This window comes from Ovis canadensis, chromosome 13 (assembly GCF_042477335.2).
Source record: "Ovis canadensis isolate MfBH-ARS-UI-01 breed Bighorn chromosome 13, ARS-UI_OviCan_v2, whole genome shotgun sequence".
NCBI classification, from domain to species: domain Eukaryota; kingdom Metazoa; phylum Chordata; class Mammalia; order Artiodactyla; family Bovidae; genus Ovis; species Ovis canadensis.
The window spans coordinates 82,012,429-82,031,229 of NC_091257.1; the positions used below are offsets into that span (position 1 = coordinate 82,012,429).

The 18,801-nt window shown below is 40.7% G+C and overlaps 1 protein-coding gene across 1 annotated transcript in view; it reads left to right on the plus strand.

Moving 5' to 3' along the window:
• CTNNBL1 (catenin beta like 1) overlaps positions 1-18,801 on the plus strand; it is a 161,630-nt gene that overhangs the window by 37,711 nt on the left and 105,118 nt on the right. Inside the window, exon 4 of the mRNA XM_069546951.1 lies at positions 10,282-10,421. Within this exon, the coding sequence (XP_069403052.1) occupies positions 10,282-10,421 (140 nt within the window). The remainder of the gene's footprint in view (positions 1-10,281; positions 10,422-18,801) is intronic.

Below are 18,801 nucleotides of genomic sequence, written 5' to 3' on the forward strand. Positions count from 1 at the left end.
ATAAATGAGAATAATGACAAGGGTTTAGCTCAGTATCCGGCACATAGTAAGTGCTCATGAAATGATAGTTATCTGATTGCTCCTCAGTGCACTATGAAGTGTTGTTCTGAAGACTCTGATAACTTTCAATCCATTTTGAATCCTAAGTAAGTAGATTTTCATATTTATACAGATTTTAATATCCTAAATCTCTCTTTCTCTCCCTTCCTCCCTTCCAGGACATATACTTTTAATGAATCTTAATATTGTCCTTAGGTAATGAGGAGTTGGGAGAAGGCAGTGGCAACCTACTCCAGTACTCTTTCCTGGAAAATCCCATGGACGGAGAAGCCTGCCAGGCTGCATTCCATGGGGTTGCTAAGAGTCGGACACGACTGAGCGACTTCACTTTCACTTTTTACTTTCATGCATTGGAGAAGGAAATGGCCTGTTCTTGCCTGGAGAATCCCAGGGATGGGGGAGTCTGGTGGACTGCCATCTATGGTGTCGCACAGAGTCGGACACGACTGGAGCGACTTAGCAGTAGCAGCAGTAGCAATGAGGAATTGAATAGTATAGGCTTTGCACTCAAGTTTAAAGGTTACTAGGGGACAAAGAATTCTGCTCAATGTTATGTGGCAGCTTGAATGGGAGGAGAGATTGGGGAGAATGGATACATTTATATGTATGGCTGAGTCCCTTTGCTGCCCCTTGAATCTGTCACATTGTTAATTGGCTATCAGTTCAGTTCAGTTCAGTCGCTCAGTCGTGTCCAGCTGTTTGTGACCCCATGAATTGCAGTACGCCAGCCCTCCCTGTCCATCACCAACTCCCAGAGTTCACCCAAACTCATGTCCATCAAGTCAGTGATGCCATCCAGCCATCTCATCCTCTGTCATGCCCTTCTCCTCCTGCCCCCAATCCCTCCCAGCATCAGGGTCTTTTCCAATAAGTCAACTCTTCACATGAGGTGGTGGCCAAAGTATTAGAGTTTCAGCCGCAGCATCAGTCCTTCCAATGAACACCTAGGACTGGTCTCCTTTATGATGGCCTGGTTGGATCTCCTTGCAGTCCAAGGGACTCTCAAGAGTCTCCTCCAACACCACAGTTCAAAAGCATCAGTTCTTCAGTGCTCAGCTTTCTTCACAGTCCAACTCTCACATCCATACATGAAAAACCATAGCCTTGACTAGATGGACCTTTGTTGGCAAAGTAATATCTCTGCTTTTCAATATGCTATCTAGCTTGGTGATAACTTGTCTTCCAAAGAGTAAGCATTTTTTAATTTCATGGCTGCAATCACTAACTGCAGTGATTTTGGAGCCCAAAAAACAAAGTCTGACACTGTTTCCACTGTTTCCCCATCTATTTCTCATGAAGTGATGGGACCAGATGCCGTGATCTTCGTTTTCTGAATGTTGAGCTTTAAGCCAACTTTTTCACTCGCCTCTTTCACTTTCATCAAGAAGGTCTTTAGTTCTTCGTCACTTTCTGCCATAAGGGTGGTGTTATCTGCATATCTGAGGTTATTGATATTTCTCCCAGCGATCTTGATTCCAGCTTGTGCTTCTTCCAGCCCAGCGTTTCTCATGATGTACTCTGCATATAAGTTAAATAAGCAGGGTGACAATATACAGCCTTGATGTACTCCTTTTCCTATTTGGAACCAGTCTGTTGTTCCATGTCCAGTGCTAACTGTTGCTTCCTGACCTGCATATAGGTTTCTGAAGAGGCAGGTCAAGTGGTCTGGTATTCCCATCTCTTTCAGGATTTTCCACAGTTTATTGTGATCCACACAGCGAATAGTTGGGTCTTATTGAGAGCTTCACAGAAGAAGTGGTATTTGAGCTGATTTTGATTTTAGTTAGGCCAAAAAGAACAGGGAAAGGCATGCCAGGCAGTGTGACCAGCAGGGACAGAGGCACAGGGGTATCAGAGGGCCTTCTATCCTCACGTCAACCTGGAAAGGCTGGTGTCCGCTGCATTCTCTCTGTACGGTAGATGAGGAGGTGGAGAGAGGAGAACCTGGGTACTGGACCTCAGGCCACAGCCCCCTTTGATGGTGGGAGTGGCTAGATGAGAGCTCAGCTTTCCCAGCGCCAGAGTCCCGTCAGGCTTTGCGCTGACCGCCGCCATACGGCATGGGCTTCCCTGATGGTTCCGTGGTAAAGAATCCACCTGCCAATGCAGAAGATGCAGGAGGTGCAGGTTCGATCCCTGGGTTGGGAAGATCCCCTGGAGGAGGAAATGGCAACCCACTCCAGTATTCTTGCCTGGAAAAATCCATGGACAACAGGCTACAGTCCCTAAGGTCGCAAAGAGTTGGATACGACTGAGCAACTAAGCACCACCAGCACTACCATACAGCAGGAGTTATACTTGTCATAGCGCCATGTGTGTGTGTTTGATTATATAAGTAATATGCAAATAGGCTGTCATCATAAAAAATACCAACAGTGCATCAGTAGAATGAAAAATGTGAAAAATGAAAGCTTTCTTTCCCTGCACTGACCCCGTTTCCATTCCCCTACTTAGAGAGAGCAGCTGTGAACACGTCTGTGAGTATCCTTTTTCATTATTTTCTATGCACTGATTTACATACATATATATATATATATATATATATGTATGTATGTATGCAAAAAAATTTTTCCCACCTAAGTCATACTATACTTATCTTGCACCTTTACTTTTTGGTCATGAAACGGAATATCTTTCAATGTTACTATATGCATATTTCCCTTATGTTTTGTGGCTGTTTGCATAGTATTTTATAGTTTGGAGATACCCATGATTTATTTGTTATGTTTTTATAGATGGACATTTGGTTATTTAGTTTATTTTTTTTTAGTCTCCCTTTTTTACTGAAGCATAGTTGATTTACAGTGTTATTTCTAGCACTGACTTTTATGAGTAATACCGTAGCGAACCTCTGTGTACATTTGTCTTGGTATCTGTGTGTTTCTCTAGGATACATATCTAAATATTGAATTCCCAGATTGAGGGCATGAGCATTTTAAACTTTGATATGTGTGTGCGTGTGTATTCAGTTGTGTCTAATTCTTTGTGACGCCATGGGCTCTAGCCCGCCAGGCTCTATCCATGGGATTCTCCAGGCAAGAAGACAGGAGACAGTTCCTCCTCCAACGGTTCTTCCCAAGCCGGGGGTCAAACCCGCATCTCCTGCATTTCTAGCACTGCAGGCAGATTCGTTCCCACTGAGCCACCTGGGTGAGAACTACTGCCGAATTCTCCACTGTCCCCTTTGCTTCTTCCATCAGCAGCTCTCCTTCCCTGCGCTCTTGCCCATGATGAATTTGATCTGCCTTCACATCTTTGCCATTTGTTTTATTGTTATTTCTTTACTCAGTGGTCTTTCTGTATTCAACTCTGTGCTCCTTTTAGGTGGCCTGTGTATTGCTTGCCTTTGTAGTACCTAGCATAGTGCCTACCATACTGTAGGTACTCAGTAAACGTGAGAGGTCTTAATGTAGCTGATGTCATGTTTACTATATCCCCATTTCTTGGAACTTAAGGCTACATTATGAGGCAGCTATGCCATAGATGGATGACACTGGAAATTTAAGAAACTCAGTTTACTTCTTGAAATGCCAGTATTGCCTTTGCCCATTTGGTGGGTATACTTTAAAGCAATGGGTTTCTGCAGCTTTTGTTCACCATCTACATCTTAGGTACTACATGAATTCATGAACTTGTTTTAAAGAAATGTTATTTTATTTAAAAATATCAACAGTGTTTGTCATTCAGACAATATATATACTATTTTAGTTTTTAAATCTGAACATTTGCAAATTGAAATCATGCATAAAGAACATATTTTTTTTTATGTCCAAAAGCAGTCAGGAAACTACATTGTGTTTTAACCTTGAGTTCTTGAATTCTTACTGGTGCAGTGTCTTTTATAATTCTCTAGACCAGCGAGGTGCAATTAAGATGAAAATTGCTAGAGCATATTTGAATGAAACTTTCCGGTTGAGATCAGAAACATTCAAATTTATTTTCCCATATATGCAATTGTCATTTTGATTGCATACCAAAAAATGCCTCTCTTCATTTGGCTGCGTTTCAGATTCAATTGACAATTCTCCTTATGCAGCCTCTGCTCTGCTCTGCTCTATGTGATCTTTCTCCCAAACATCACATAGAGTGGAGTGTGCTATTTCCCCAGTAAGTCCTTTAGTAGTTTTTCTCTTCATTTTTGCAGGGGCAGAATTATTTAGTTTAGTGGCCCTCAAATTTTTTAGTCTCAGGCATCTTTTGTACGCATAAATTGTTCAGTACCCCAAAGTGCTTATCTTAGAAGATTCTAGAATATTTAAGCACACATATCCTTAGCCATTAGAGCAGTGGTAGCATCACATGTTGCATAGTCCTCTGAAAAACTCCACTGTACACTCCCAAGAGAAAGAGAGTAAAAGAAGCAAATAATGTTTTGGAGTTATTCTAAAAATAGGTTTGATGTTATAGACCCCTGAAAAGATCCCCAGCCACCACCTACACTGACCCTGCAGTCCCAGGACCATGCTTTTAACCAAGTGAAGAAAGTACCGTGTTCTTTGTGCACTTATAGTTGGTTTTGTGATTGCAGGAGCATGCACTGGTTTCTGGTGCTTTTATAGTGTTTTTGAACACTGCTGGTCACTTGCTAAAATTCACTTTTGTGGTTGAAGGAGGACATCCCGCTGATATGAAGCAAATGTACATGAGCAGGCTAGCGGAATATTCTCCATCATACCAGATGGAATCAGTGACCCCATCTCAGCCTGGGGTACTGTTTTAATATGTTGCTCTATTGCTTTCCCATTGACCTCTAACTTGATCCTCTCCCCCAGCTGTGAGTCATCTGTTGCTGAAGGTATGCCTAATCCGTAGACAGCCGTCTGCAAATACTGTAGCGTGTGCTTAGAAATGAGTCAGCTTGTACTTCTGTCAGCAAAAAGAGAATGTTCTTTGTTATAGCATAGCAAACTTGATGGAATCTAGATTCTTTAATTGCCTACTATCTACCAACAATTGTTAGGAACTTTTTTTTATCTCTTTTACTCCTCACTTTAACTCAGAGAGAAAGATGAAGGAAGTTGAGTTTTAGAAGTAGGTTAGTTGCTAAGAGTCGGACACAACCGAGCGACTTCACTTTCACTTTTCACTTTCATACATTGGAGAAGGAAATGGCAACCCACTCCAGTGTTCTTGCCTGGAGAATCCCAGGGACGGGGGAGCCTGGTGGGCTGCCGTCTATGGGGTCGCACAGAGTCGGACACAACTGAAGCAACTTAGCAGTAGCAGCAGCAGCAGTTAATATTCTGTCTCCCCTGACAAGGTTGGAGTCTGGTGCTCTGCATCCCAGGGGCAGTTTTCTTGGGCAGTGCTGGATATTTTTGCTACTAATTGGATACAATAGATTATTTATATTTGTGCTAGGGTAGGAGTTCGGTGAGGACAGCAACTGGGATTATTATCTGTTATATGGACACCTAGTATGTGCCCAGAAATACTTAGTCAGTCAGTCAGTTCAGTCGCTCAGTCATGTCCCACTCTTTGCAACTGCATGAATCGCAGCACGCCAGGCCTCCCTGTCCATCACCAGCTCCCGGAGTTCACTCAAATTCACGTCCATTGAGTCAGTCATGCCATCCAGCCATCTCATCCTCGGTCGTCCCCTTCTCCTCCTGCCCCCCAATCCCTCCCAGCATCAAAGTCTTTTCCAGTGAGAACTCTTCGCATGAGGTGGCCAAAGTACTGGAGTTTCAGCTTTAGCATCATTCCTTCCAAAGAAGTAACAAACTGCTAATGGTTACACAGGCTGGATGTGACCCAGGTCAATCTCATTCCCAGGTCCAGGCATTTCTCACCGTATCACGCTACTCTTGTAACCCAGGACCCCAGTGGTATTTTTATGCTGTATCCCTGTTCACAGTTGACTTTCTGCTGGTTTTATTTTGTTTTGATAATTTTCTGTTTCTAAACTCAAAGATACTTGGTTAGGATTGCATATTTGAAAGAGGAATTTCAAAGTTGGAAGGGACTAGAAAGTACAAGTCTATTTCTCCCTTCTAATTATTGATTTTTTAAAATATCACCCTTTATTGATTACCCCCAGTGACAAGGGTATAACTTTCCAAAGAAACCTATTTCATCATTTGGCAGCTCTGACTCTTAAGATTTCAACTCAGAATGAAAAAGAGTTTCAACAGATCCCACTCCTTGTGATTTCAGTTGCTCCCCCAAGTTGTTTAGTTTCCATAACTCCACTCCAGTGTTCTGGCCTGGAGAATTCCATGGACTGTGTAGTCCATGGGGTCGCAAAGAGTTGGACGTGACTGAGCGACTTTCACTTTCACTTTCATCCCTCACAAAGTAGATTCCCATAACCGACGTCACAAACTTTTAGGCCATCTAGTCAGCATAACTCTATCTTATTGTCTTCTTTTAAGCAGCCTAAAACCACGGGAGCATTTGAGGCAGCAGTTTTCCACTTCTCCCTTTGACAGGCACCTTCAGAATTTCTGAAGTAGACAGGGAGTGTGTCCAGTGCTAGATGTCCAGAGAGGACTGAGAAGTAGTCTGTGTCCTGGCAGAGCTGTCTCGTGATCTGATTTGTATTGTGATTACTGTTGACCTAAAATCATCAAGTCCTTTCCACACATGTCCACTTACTATCGACAGAGGAGCCTGGTGGACTACAATCCATGGGATTGCAGAGTCGGACACGACTGAGTGACTTTCACTTTTTTCCACTTATTATACTGTCTTTCCTGATCCATGTATTCTTGCCTTTTGGTTCAGTGCATTCTCCATGTGGATCCTAGGTAATTTTCCTCCTATGAGATTTGGCCTGTCATCATTGCCTGTCAGGAACTTTCTGAATTGATTCTGTCAGCTGCTGTGTTCACTGTAAGCTTTGTGTTATATGACATTTGTTAAGTTTGCCTTCTATGTATCTTCACCTGAGTCGTGGGTCAAAAAATAACAGTAAAATACTTAAACAGACTTAAGGATGGAGCCCTGAAGGGTACCACCAGAAGCCTCTCTCCAGGCTGACATTCAATCATTGATTATCACTCAAGTCCCCCGATCGCTTCCTTGTATTCAGCATGATTTGTTTATTACTAGTTGCTGCCCAGTCTCCCTTACTAATCCTTCCTGGTGAGCTGTAAAAATCTTTTGTCAAGTTACTCTCAAGAAATCGGATTTTTTTTTTTAAATTACCCATGTAAGGCAAAGAAGCCTTAGAGGTTTGCTGAGCCCATTAGATTCAAAGATTATATAGATCTACTGCCCTATAGGATATTTGAATTCTGCACCAGCTCTTCCAAGTCATGATTCTGATTTGGCTTCCACACTTGAAGTGATGGGAAGCTAGTGATTTAAAAGGTAATCTGTTTGTAAGCACTGTGGAAGGAGACTTCTTTAGAAAAAGTGGTATCGGGGGGCCTTGACAAAAATAATTTTAAAATTTACTTGGAATAATAAACAGTTGAGGACAGACAGGGAGCATTTAAAAAGAAGGCTAGTATGGGAGTGTTTTGCAGTAACAGACATAAAATATACTGTAACACTATGGAAGTGTGGTCCTGGCTCAGGAATTTGCAGACAAATCAATGAAATGGAGTGAAAAGCCCATAAACAGATTAGAGTATGCATTAAAATTTAGTATATGATAGAGGTGGCATTTCTTCAAATCTGTGGATAAAAGATAGATTATGGTACTGGGGCAATGGGCCAGACATTTGCAGAAATAAAGTTAGATCTTTGCCCTATATTATACTCTGAAATAAATCTTAGTTTTATTACTCTTAAACATTTAAAAATGTATAAACATAAAAGTACACCATAAAATATATCTGATCTTAGCATAGAGAAAACCTTGCTCAGAATACATGTAAAATAGAATTCGTGAGGCAAAAATTTCCCTAATTAAAAACCTTTATGTCAGAAAGCACAATATACAAATTAAAGGGCAAATATTTTTCTCTTTTTTTTTTTGCAATGTATGACAGAGATTAATTTCTTTAATATACAGAGTACTTATAAATCAATAAATAAGATGAACACCCTGATAGAAAAATGGGCAAAGAAGAAATACAGTAGCTAGGAAACAGTAATTGAATTTTAACCATTGTGGTATCAGAAATGCAAAATTTTAAAAAGCTGCATTTCCCATCTCAAATTGGGGATTTTAAATAGATAATACTTTTTTTGAAGAGGATGAGGGGAAACAAACTTATACACTGTTGGTACCTTTCTGGCAGGATATATCAAAACCTGTTAAGTTATACATACTCTTTGACTTGGTACTTTTCCTTCCTGGGAGTTATCTTAACACAAAACTATGAACACATGTATCTTAGTATCATTTGGTATCATTGAAACTCTGTGTTGAGAAGGATTCTGAAGTCTTGTCTCGGCTCAGTAGAGGCGATGCTGTGCTCAGTGTGGGATTTTGCCCTGGGGGAAGAAGGACTGGGAGGTGTGCTGGACTCTGACTTTCCCTGTTGTGGAATATTTGACAATAAGAGGAATCGTTCAGCCTCTGCTGGCAACAATAAGCAAAAATCGTACTTAGAACTGTATACTATGTAGGCTACTTTTGGGTAGGGGGAAGGCCAAGAGTTGAGAACAATGACTTAAACTTACCAGAGTATTATCAGTGGTTATTTCTGGTTAATAAGGTTATAGATGATTTCTGTGTACTTTTCTTTATTTTTGCCGTTTTTAAGATCTCTGTTTACTTTTTGAGTGCTTATCTTTCCCCAGTTTTTTTATGAAAAGTAATGTTTTATCATCAGAAAAAATATATATGTATATAAATGTTATGGTTAAAAATAGTAATGGAGAGAATCAGTGGTAAGCTATTGTATAAAATATGGACATGTTTTTAAAAATGATAGTCTCTAGATTTTGTTCTTGCACAATCTCCCGAGTTCTGGAGAGATGGTGTTTGCCCAGCTCCTTGGTATCTGTTAGTTGATGAGTCAAATGACTTCAAGAATCCCTGCTTGTGTTCCTTTTCTTTAGCAGGCATCTATGGATATGTAGAGACAAAAGATCTAATTTCTGGTTTACTTGGTGTGTTGTATTTATTTTTTATCAAACTCTCTATTTTGTATTGGAGGATAGCTGATTAACAATGTTGTGATGGTTTCAGGTGAACAACAAAGGGACTCAGCCATACATATACATGTATCCATTCTTATAATTCCTGTTTTTAAGCAGCTTACATCCTAGAAGGGAAGGTAGACATATTATAAATAATAATTGTAGTAATGGAAATGAGAGCAAACATATTGTGCTTTTTGCACAGCAAACATTTTTAAGTGCTTTATGTGTGTTTGTTCATTAACTTTTTACAGTAGCCTGTGAGATAGGTAACTTTATTATTCCATTTATTATACAGATAAAGAAACTGAGGCATGGAGAGGCTAAGTAAGTGGGTTAGTGAGGTTCAGAGCCAGGCTGTCTGGCTCCAGAGTCTGTTTAACCACTGATTCCTCTCAGTCAGGTATTGTTCAGTTGCTCTACGTGGATTCATCATTGTCTTCTCAGAACAAACTTTCCTGTCCTGCTCATCAAAGGCTTAGTGGGCATTTCTTCAATGTCAGACACTTGGGAAGGGCATGCAGGGCTGAATGCAAAGCAGTTCTGTCTTAGTGCCGTGGGGTTGGCTGGCCGAAAGGTATAGGTGTGGAAATGTGAGTGAAGTATTTTGCTACTTAAGGTATGGGGTTACGGAAAGCCAGACTTTACCTGCTTTACTTTGGGATGTTCTTCTTCATCAGCTCATTGGAAAGGGGGTGGGGAGGGGAAGGTATTTCTGGATGGTAGCAGAATCTGTATTTTCCTTTGGATAAGGGGGATAATTGGCCCTTGATCTGAAGTGACAGGAAAGAGTCCTTTCTGGATTAGCAAGATGACTACCTTCAGGGCGACAAAGTGAATTGCCATTCCAAGGAGTAATGGTAACTAATCCACAGAACTGGTGGGCAGATAGATCACTGAATGCGGCAGAATGCTTTCAGAGCCTCTGAAAGGGGTGTGACTGCAAGGGTAAGGGGAACCCTGTGACGAGATCTGAATCCAAAATTGATTTTTATAATAAGGAAATCGATTTCCCAAGGAAATTGTGTGACCCTATGATGTTTGGATGAGCATTCTTCTTGGTTGGTCTGTTGAAGATGCTTTGACAGATTGTCTCTCTGTCTGGATTATGTTGCTGTCTGTTCCTCACTACTGATTGTACCCCTCCCCCTGCAATGACACTGTCTTGTTTTCCCTTCCTAGGTTTATGGAATCCGAGCTGGACCTCAATGACATCATTCAGGAGATGCACGTGGTGGCCACCATGCCAGACCTATACCACCTTCTGGTAGAGCTGAATGCTGTTCAGTCTCTTCTCGGGCTGCTTGGACATGATAATACAGATATCCTTTCAGATCTGTCCTCAGTAGGAAGGCGGACGGATGTGGTGGGGGAGTGCTGTTTACTCTCCTCTCCTGTTTGTCTCTGCTGATGTCTGCTGTCACGTCTGGTGGTCTATTTCCATTCTAATTATCTCCCTTCTTGAAACACACGCTGCTTTTTTTACTCATTTGGAAGTCTGGTTTTTAATCTACTAATAAATCTTGGGCAACCCTTAATTGTCCTATTTGCTGTTATTAGTATTAGAATTCATCGTGATGTATCTGTTCTTATATTAACAGCATTAATTTTTCAGGATCTTGATTTGGGGGCCCATTATATAGGCAAGACCAGACAGGATTTGCATCTGTTGATCTAGACATCATTTTGTTAACAGATGGTCCAGTGAAGCCGAGCCTAGAGGAGACCATGAACCTTCCTTTAGTTTCACATTTATTGTCCAGGAAGACAGGGATTTTTATCTACTTTGTCTACTGCTATATTCCCAGTTCCTCTAAAAAGGACTGAGTGCACATGACAGTTAATGTTTGTTAACTGAGCATTAGACATAAATAGGCAATCTAGGTTTGACTCCCAGCTTTATTTCTAGTATGAAATTTGGTGCCCTCCCGCCCACCCCCCAGCCCTTAGTATTCTCGTCTGCAAAAGTAGATGAGTTATGTCACTGGGACATAACCAGATTTGGGTGCCTTAAGGTCTAACAGTCTTAAGGGCATAGAACATTATTAAATCATTGAAGGATCTAAACATTGTGAATTTAGTTTCTCAGTTTGTTTTCAAGACTTAAATGCTATAGACTGTTCTGTGGGTATGATACTGTGTATATTCATGGATGGCATTTAAAAATATATATATGTGTGTGTGTGCTCACTGTCGTGTCTGAATCTTTGTGACCTTCTGGGCTATAGCCCACCAGACTCCTCTGTGTTGTTCAGTTGCTCAGTCTGTCTGACTCTTTGAGACCCCGTGAACTGACGCTCTCCAGGCTTCCCTATCCTTCATTGTTTCTCTGAGTTTGCTCAAACTCATGTCCTATCCTGTGTGTGTGTGTGTAAACATTTGCCTTTCAGTGTTGTTGAGAGGATTAAAGGACTTCATATGAGTGCTAAGCAATTTCTGATACTTAGTAGGTATTTAGTAAATGTTGCTTTTAACTGAAGCTGAATCATGACTTCCAAAACCTTTCTATACTTTGTCTTTGTTATCAGATTCAAAACCGCTTTAGTGGAAAAGGTTTTTGATGTGCCTGTGTCGTGGTCATGGTCATTAAAGCAAATTCTCTTCCAGTAGTTGTTCTGTTTGAATCCAGATTTCCGAAGGTAAGAGACAAATGTAGTTAGCCTGCTTGAGTGATATTCATGGGAGATCTGCTGCTGCTTCATGTTATTTTCATCTTTCTGGTAATCTCTCTCCTGAGAGCATGTCTGACTAGGTTCTTTCCTGCCTGATAATTCTCATAGAAATAAATCAGTGAATAATTTTAACTCAGGCTTCTTGAAGGGTGATCTTAAGCCGTTTCTGATACTTCATGTAGTGTTAGACAGTCTGGAGAATCTCTCTGTCAGTATCCGGATTGATGTGATTATTCCCCAGGTTTCACTGGGCGGTTCTGGGTGGTATGAGAACCCCAGTCAGTTAGCTTATTTTGGGTGAGCTCGATATGGGTCTTGTGAATTCATTTGAGAAGCATGGCTCTGAGTGCTTATCAGGCACTGTGCTCAACCCCCTGGAACCGCAGGCTGCAGTGATGCTCAAGCAGCATCCGTCAGTAAACATAGTGGATATCTAGCGTAAGTCCTGTTTAGGATACTGGACTTCAGGATACCTATTTAAGGTAACTGGCCCTCCCAGAATTAGAAACCAAGAGTTCTAATTGTCACTTCACATTTCAGCTTAACTACAGAAGGGTAGATTTCAGAATCCAAATGGACTTTAGAGATGACTTCGTCCAGAGCCTTATTTGTTTAGTTAGTAATATGCCTAAGGTCCAGATGTTGAACCACTGGCTGTTGCGGAGAGGCTGGCACTCCAAGCCCCTGGTTTCCAGGCCAGGGTCCTCTTCTACTGCACCCTGAGTCTTTCCCTGTACAATTCACTACATCCCTGACAGAGTTGCAGTGTTACGCATTACCTTGTGTATTGATACAGATGTCACCTGTTTTGTTTCTGGAAACACAACTCTGATTTCTTTTTTCTATTCCTGCCAACTCAAAATAATAGTGGCAGCTTTCTGAAAATACTGACATTTTGCTGATTCACCAGCCTGGTTCCTGCTGGGGAGAAGACTGATGCAAGAAGTGTGCTCGACATGGCATACTTGGGAAAGGCAAGGGCACAGATGTTCCAAGTTGTTAAGTTCTGGTCTTTAAAAAGGAAAAAAAAAAAAAAACCAAGTCCCCCTGTAATAACTTTGACAGACTGCCATTTCCCTCCTGTTTTCTCAAAGCTAAACTGTTTTTTCCCCTCTTGCTGCTAACCTTCACCCTGCTGCCCTAATGATATTTTTTAAAATCTGATTTTTTAATTACGCCCTACATCAAATTTAAAGTGCACTTGAAATTTTTAAAATTACCTAATTTTAATCAGATGCAGCAACTAGGGTAAATGTCATTCTCCTCCTAGTACCATTTTTCTTGAGTGTGGTTTCAGGGAAGGGTCAGCCCTCTTGACTTGCATCTAACACATTCTTGGTCTGTTGGAGCGTTGATCTCCCAGTGGCTTTGCACTCTGTTTCTTGTCTTATCTGTGATCTATCATGGAAATTTTCCTTCAGGAAACGGTTGTTAACAACTTACTGTTGTACAGCTGTAACTGCCCAAAACACCTTACCATGAATAAACAATTTCGTGGCAGTCATGACTTAAATTTTTAATCTTTTTTAACTCTTCATTTATCAACCACAGCCATACATGGCTGGTTATGTTCCCAGCAAGCACAGGTCATTTTTGCTTTGTCCTTTTCTGCGAAAACATAAACTATAGGGATTTTAATTGGATCAGAGGCTGGTCTGTTGTAACCTTAAGAGGCAGAGGATGTGAGAAAACAGCTTGTGCCTCGTCCTTTCAACCGTGAGAAGCCGCTTCAGAGTTTATTCTGACGCTCTGCATCACTGCTGCTGGGGAGGGCTTGTCAGCGCTTCTGGGCCTCATCTCCCTGCCTTGAGAGGCTGGAGCTCAGCCGTCAGTTGGCTGCGGAGAGGAATTCTGGTCTGTGAAGAGCACCTCTGGGGGTGTGGGGGAGAGGGAGGGCACACCCCTCACGCAGTATTGAAGAGTCACTCTGAATGCATTAGGAGGGAACATGAGGTGGGATCCAACAGCTGTTGCCTTTCAGAAATCGGGCTTTTAAAAACAAATTTTCCTTTAAAGTAAATCATTTAAACATGTTTAGAGCCCTTTTTGGTGAACCTTTTGGAGTGTTTCTACAGAAAAATGAAATCAAAGGTACATTTAAAGATATCAATATTTTTTAATGTAGTGCTAAACAACCAGTTCTGTGGCCCAGGTTTATTCAATTCACCTAAAGGAACGAGGAGGACTGAAACAAGAGGAAGATAGAGCCCCAGAGGATGGCTACCTCTGCTGCTATCACCAAAAGAAAAAAAAATATCTAGGCACGAAATCCATAAATATCTGATTTTTGCATGTCATCTGCTGTGTTCTCAACTTGAGGGATGAGTCAGTGGAATCCTTTCTAAAGTCCTATGGCAGATCATGCCATTTACTGGGTTCCTCCTTTGTATGATAAGCCCTGTTGGGTGCTATTAGGGTGGCAAGAAATAATAACTCCAGTTGATAGCAAAAACACTTCCCTTGCTGTGTGGTAAGTACCCTTGGAGTGTTTTGCACAGAAAATACCACTGGAGTTCTGAAAAAACACACATCGTCTCTGGCTTGGCAGTGATTAGAGAACTGGGCGTTGGAGATGCATAAGCTTTTGATAGATTAGGGATTAGGATGCGTTTCAAGTGTATTTTTACAGGGTCTACCTTGGCAGTGGAGCTTGCCATTCCTCACGTGCTGAGAGCTGACGTGCCCGTGTAGTCACCTCAGACTTACATGGATATCAGGTCCATGGCTTTATTTATTTTTAGAGTCATGACAACTGCCCCCATCTAAATACCCTCTTCTTTCATTTAAAAACTGTTGAGTAATCTAAACCAAAAAAAAATTTTTTTTCAAATCTGCTTTCTCTTCACCCATTTGTGATTCAGAAAAATGAGGTCTCATTGTACTTCTGAGTGAACTTCTCAGGTGGTGCTAGTGGTTAAGAACCCACTTGCCAATGGAGAAGACATAGAGATGTGGGTTCCATCCTTGAATCAGGAAGATCCCCTGGAGGAGGGCATGGCAACCCACTCCAATATTCTTGCCTGGAGAACATCACCGACAGAGGAGCCTGGCGGGCTACGGCCCACGAGGTCGCAAAGAGTCGGACATGACTGCAGCCACGTAGCACTCAGCACACATTGGACTGTTGATTCAGGGCATCAGTACAGTGGGTTGTGTGCTCCTGCGCAGGAAGGGGGGTTTCGTTTTGTTAGTTGCAGAGTGGATTATTGGTGCTGATGGGGCAGTGCTACTTTGTCTGAAATAGGGAGTGGTTGTTAGCACTATTTTTTTCCAAATTACTGCTTAGTTTTCTCAGACCCTAGTAAGCCAGGAAACTTGAGTGAAGTTGTCCTGTTGGATTTTGTGAAAAATTGCTGTGGGAACTGGAAAATAAAGAGCAGGCGGGTTTTTGTTTTTGTTTTTTTTTTTAATATAAAGACCAGCAGGGATTGTTGAACTTTAGCAGTCTGAGTCTGTGACTGTGACATACCGTATTATCCCAGAGGGTGTGTACAAGGAGTACCTCGTGTTTGAGCCCCCATGCTGATGAGCAGGAATAGGGCTGGGAAGGGTTTGCACCTCCTCAGGACTTTCTTCTAGTTGGACTGGAAGGGAGTTGGTTATTGCTCCAGTACTATCCTGCAAGCAGTGTCTAACAAGACTTCTGTGTCTCAAGCAGTTGTTTTGCTGGGAGCTATTCTCATCTTGATATTTCTAGAATCAAAATTACATGGAAAAGAATTTACTTCTTTTTCTCATTGATAGTCCAGCTTCCCTGATAATCTATACTGATAAACCGAACACTCATTTTTTGGAGCTGTTTCAATGCACTCTGAAATAAATCAGATTAGATGAAAAGTACCAAAATGGCGGTCTAGGAAAAGCATCTCTTAATGTAACTTTTGATCTTCTTATGAGTTTTAGGTGAATTCCATGTCTTTGGAGGGTTAGGGTGGTTGTGGCCTGCTTGGGACATTTCCCCTGTGCTGTGGTAGGGCCCACGAACATTTATTGGGTACCTAGTAAATGTAGAATGAGAGCATTTCCCCCACTCATGTTATTTTGATTAAGGATTGGGATAAAATTAAGGTTCTAGATTCATTCTAGGTAGTTCTCTTTCAACTGCTAGAAAAGGAGGAAAAGACCATTTTGTCTGTTTAGAAATTCATCTGCATTAGTTGAGCTATATCTAAGCATTGTCCTAGGAATAAAATTTTTAAAAGACTTAAAAAAAAAACCCACCCAGATTTGTTCCATTAAATCAGTTATTTACTGTGACTCTAGACTGGTCATTTTTCTTAAGACACGTTTTTGAAATGACTTTTTTCAGGCATCTGCTTAATATATTTTATTCCTCTTTATCTTTTTTTAAAAAAATAATTTTGTTCCTATGGCCATATTTCATTGGAGAGTAATGAAATTAATGCTCTGTTTCTGCCCTAAGACTCTCCATGAGATCAGGCCAAAAACAAGTATCTAGAACCCAAAACTAAAAACCAACACCCCTCTTTTTGTAAAAAGCCATTGGGTTGTGGACCATTTTGTGCCCAGCTGGTCTTTTCTACTTCACTTCTTATTATACTGGTGTATTGCCCCCCTAGTGGGCAGGTGCTGGGGGAATGAATGGGGTGGCCTTTCTACCTGACTTGGCAGAATAGGCTGTCACAAACTGTGTTTTAGTAATTCACAGAGAGATAGGCTCTCTGTTTTCCTATTACACTGATGGGAGAGCCTTTTACCTTGTGAAATGAAATTGTAACTACAGTGGAAAAACCTATCACCCATGCCCAGAGTCTGCTTGTGAAAAAATGCTGGCTGGGTGGCAGACCATGCTGAATTTTCTCATCAAGATTGAGAGTTCATCTGTCTGTCTTTAGTTTTGCTTCTTATTCTTCTTTCTGGTCCTCAAATGACCTCCATCTATGGGTCATATTATATTACTCAGGAGTCGATTACAATTATGGACTCATTTACTGCCTTGCTGAAATGCTGTTTGGTGAAAGTTGAGAATTTACATAAAATCAGTTAGTGCTAGAATTGCTGAGTTGTTTGCCAGACCTGGTAGCTGGTAACTTGTTTCTTGTTTGATTTCTCAACTGAGGCAGGAATGTAGGCAAGGAGATATCCACTGGACCATTATAAGAAATAGCTGCTCTTGATAAGAGTTAGACATTTATTCTGTTCCTATATAAAACCACCACCATTATCAAATTTTCTTTTCCTTTTTTCTCCAGGTTTACTGTGACCCATTTGTGAGCATGGTATAAGAATAATCAAAGAAAAATAGGATACCTGCCTGTCCCATAAAACTTGAGAGGCCGAAAAAGGACTTGAGCAATCTGAGTTTCTGTGGCATAGCTGAAATATAAAATTAGATTTTCAACCCAATGTAACCCAAAAAGGGAGGATCGTGGTGTTGTTAGCTTAAATTTTAGATTTTAGAAGTTTTAGAAAAAATGAAGGCAATAGTGAAGGTGTGACCATTCTGTGGGAAGAACTGACTAACAACGATTACTGTGGTGCTTTCTTGTTTTCTCAGTACTTTGATTTAATTGCCCTTTGACCTTCATGATGTCATTTATTCCTTATAGTTACTGGGTGAGATAGGCTGGGCAGAGATCATTACCACCTTATTCAGATGAGGCACATAAGCTATACAGAAATAAAGAAGCTTGAGCAAGATTCCGTAGTATTAATAATTTGGCGATAATTTGGTTCACTAAAAATAGGAAGCAAAGATAAATATGATATGGCCCCATCCTTGAGTTTGCTGTGACTCTTTGTCTGTTTTTTCACATATATCCCACATGTTTTTCGAGGTTAATGTTTAATTAATAATCGTCGCATATCAGGTTAGTAAGTACTTAGTGAGGCATGACGTTGGGAATGTAAAGATAGTAGCTATTGCATGCCTGGTTCACATCCTTGTCCTATAGACATTTGACTCCACCGTGGGTGGATGGACGGATGGATGAAATGTCGTCATGCTTATTAAATATACAGATGGATAAATAATATTTTTACATCTCATGTGTAAAAACTGTTCAAGAGAATCAGTATGGGAGCTTTTTAGATGAGGAGAATGACGGGGGTGTTGTCAGCATTTTGTCCTTTTTCCTGGAACTTAAATAATTTATGATGGAAATAAATGACAGTCCTTTTCTCTGTTATCATAGTAGGGTCATTAGCTAGAATTTAGTTGTAGTTAAAGCTGGTGTATATTCCCCTCTGCATTAATATGAAGAGCAGTGGCAGCGATACTGGTTTTGGAATCATGTGAACCTAGCATTCTCCCTTACTGTGGCAGTGACCTTTAGGTACGTTACTTAACCACTCTGAGCTTTCACTTTCCTGTCTGTAAAATAGGGATCATGCCATTGTGAGAACTGAGCAGCACAGTGCTTATTTGGCATAATGATGACTTTTTAAAAATGCTAGTGATTATGATGGTGTCTACTGCAGTGTTTAGAAAGGGAGAACTACTAATTCCTAACACTCAGCATTTCTAGAGGTTAGTTTGATTAGGCCATTAAAAAAAATTAATTCAGTTTATGTATTTTGGTTTACTATATGTCAGTTATGATACCTGGTCTTTTAAGTCAAAAGCTTTCTAGTTACTTTGTTAGTAAATACTGTATAAGCATGAAGGAATTTTGTCCAGAGACCTTTTCTCTTTTCATATACATTGAGTTTCATAGCACACCCATGTTTTGCACAAATATTTCTTTAATGTGCAAGAGAATAAAACACAGAAAGCTTATTCATGATGGCCAATTTGTCAGTTATAGATAAAAACAAACAAAGCTTTGAATAATTTTTCTTTTAGCAAAAGATGTCATAAAATATCTGTAGCATCAGTTGGCAGTGAGCAAGTCCTGTCATTCTTGTTAATAGGTCCTATATCTTTCTTATTATCTTTTTCTTTTCCAGTTTGTATTGAAACTGCCCTGCCCTGATAAGACCTTCATCGTCTTCTGGACTCTTGTGTGTGTGGTAGCTTCAGAACAGGTTTTGCTCCTTCAGGCTTGACTTTGCCCCGCACCCCACATCT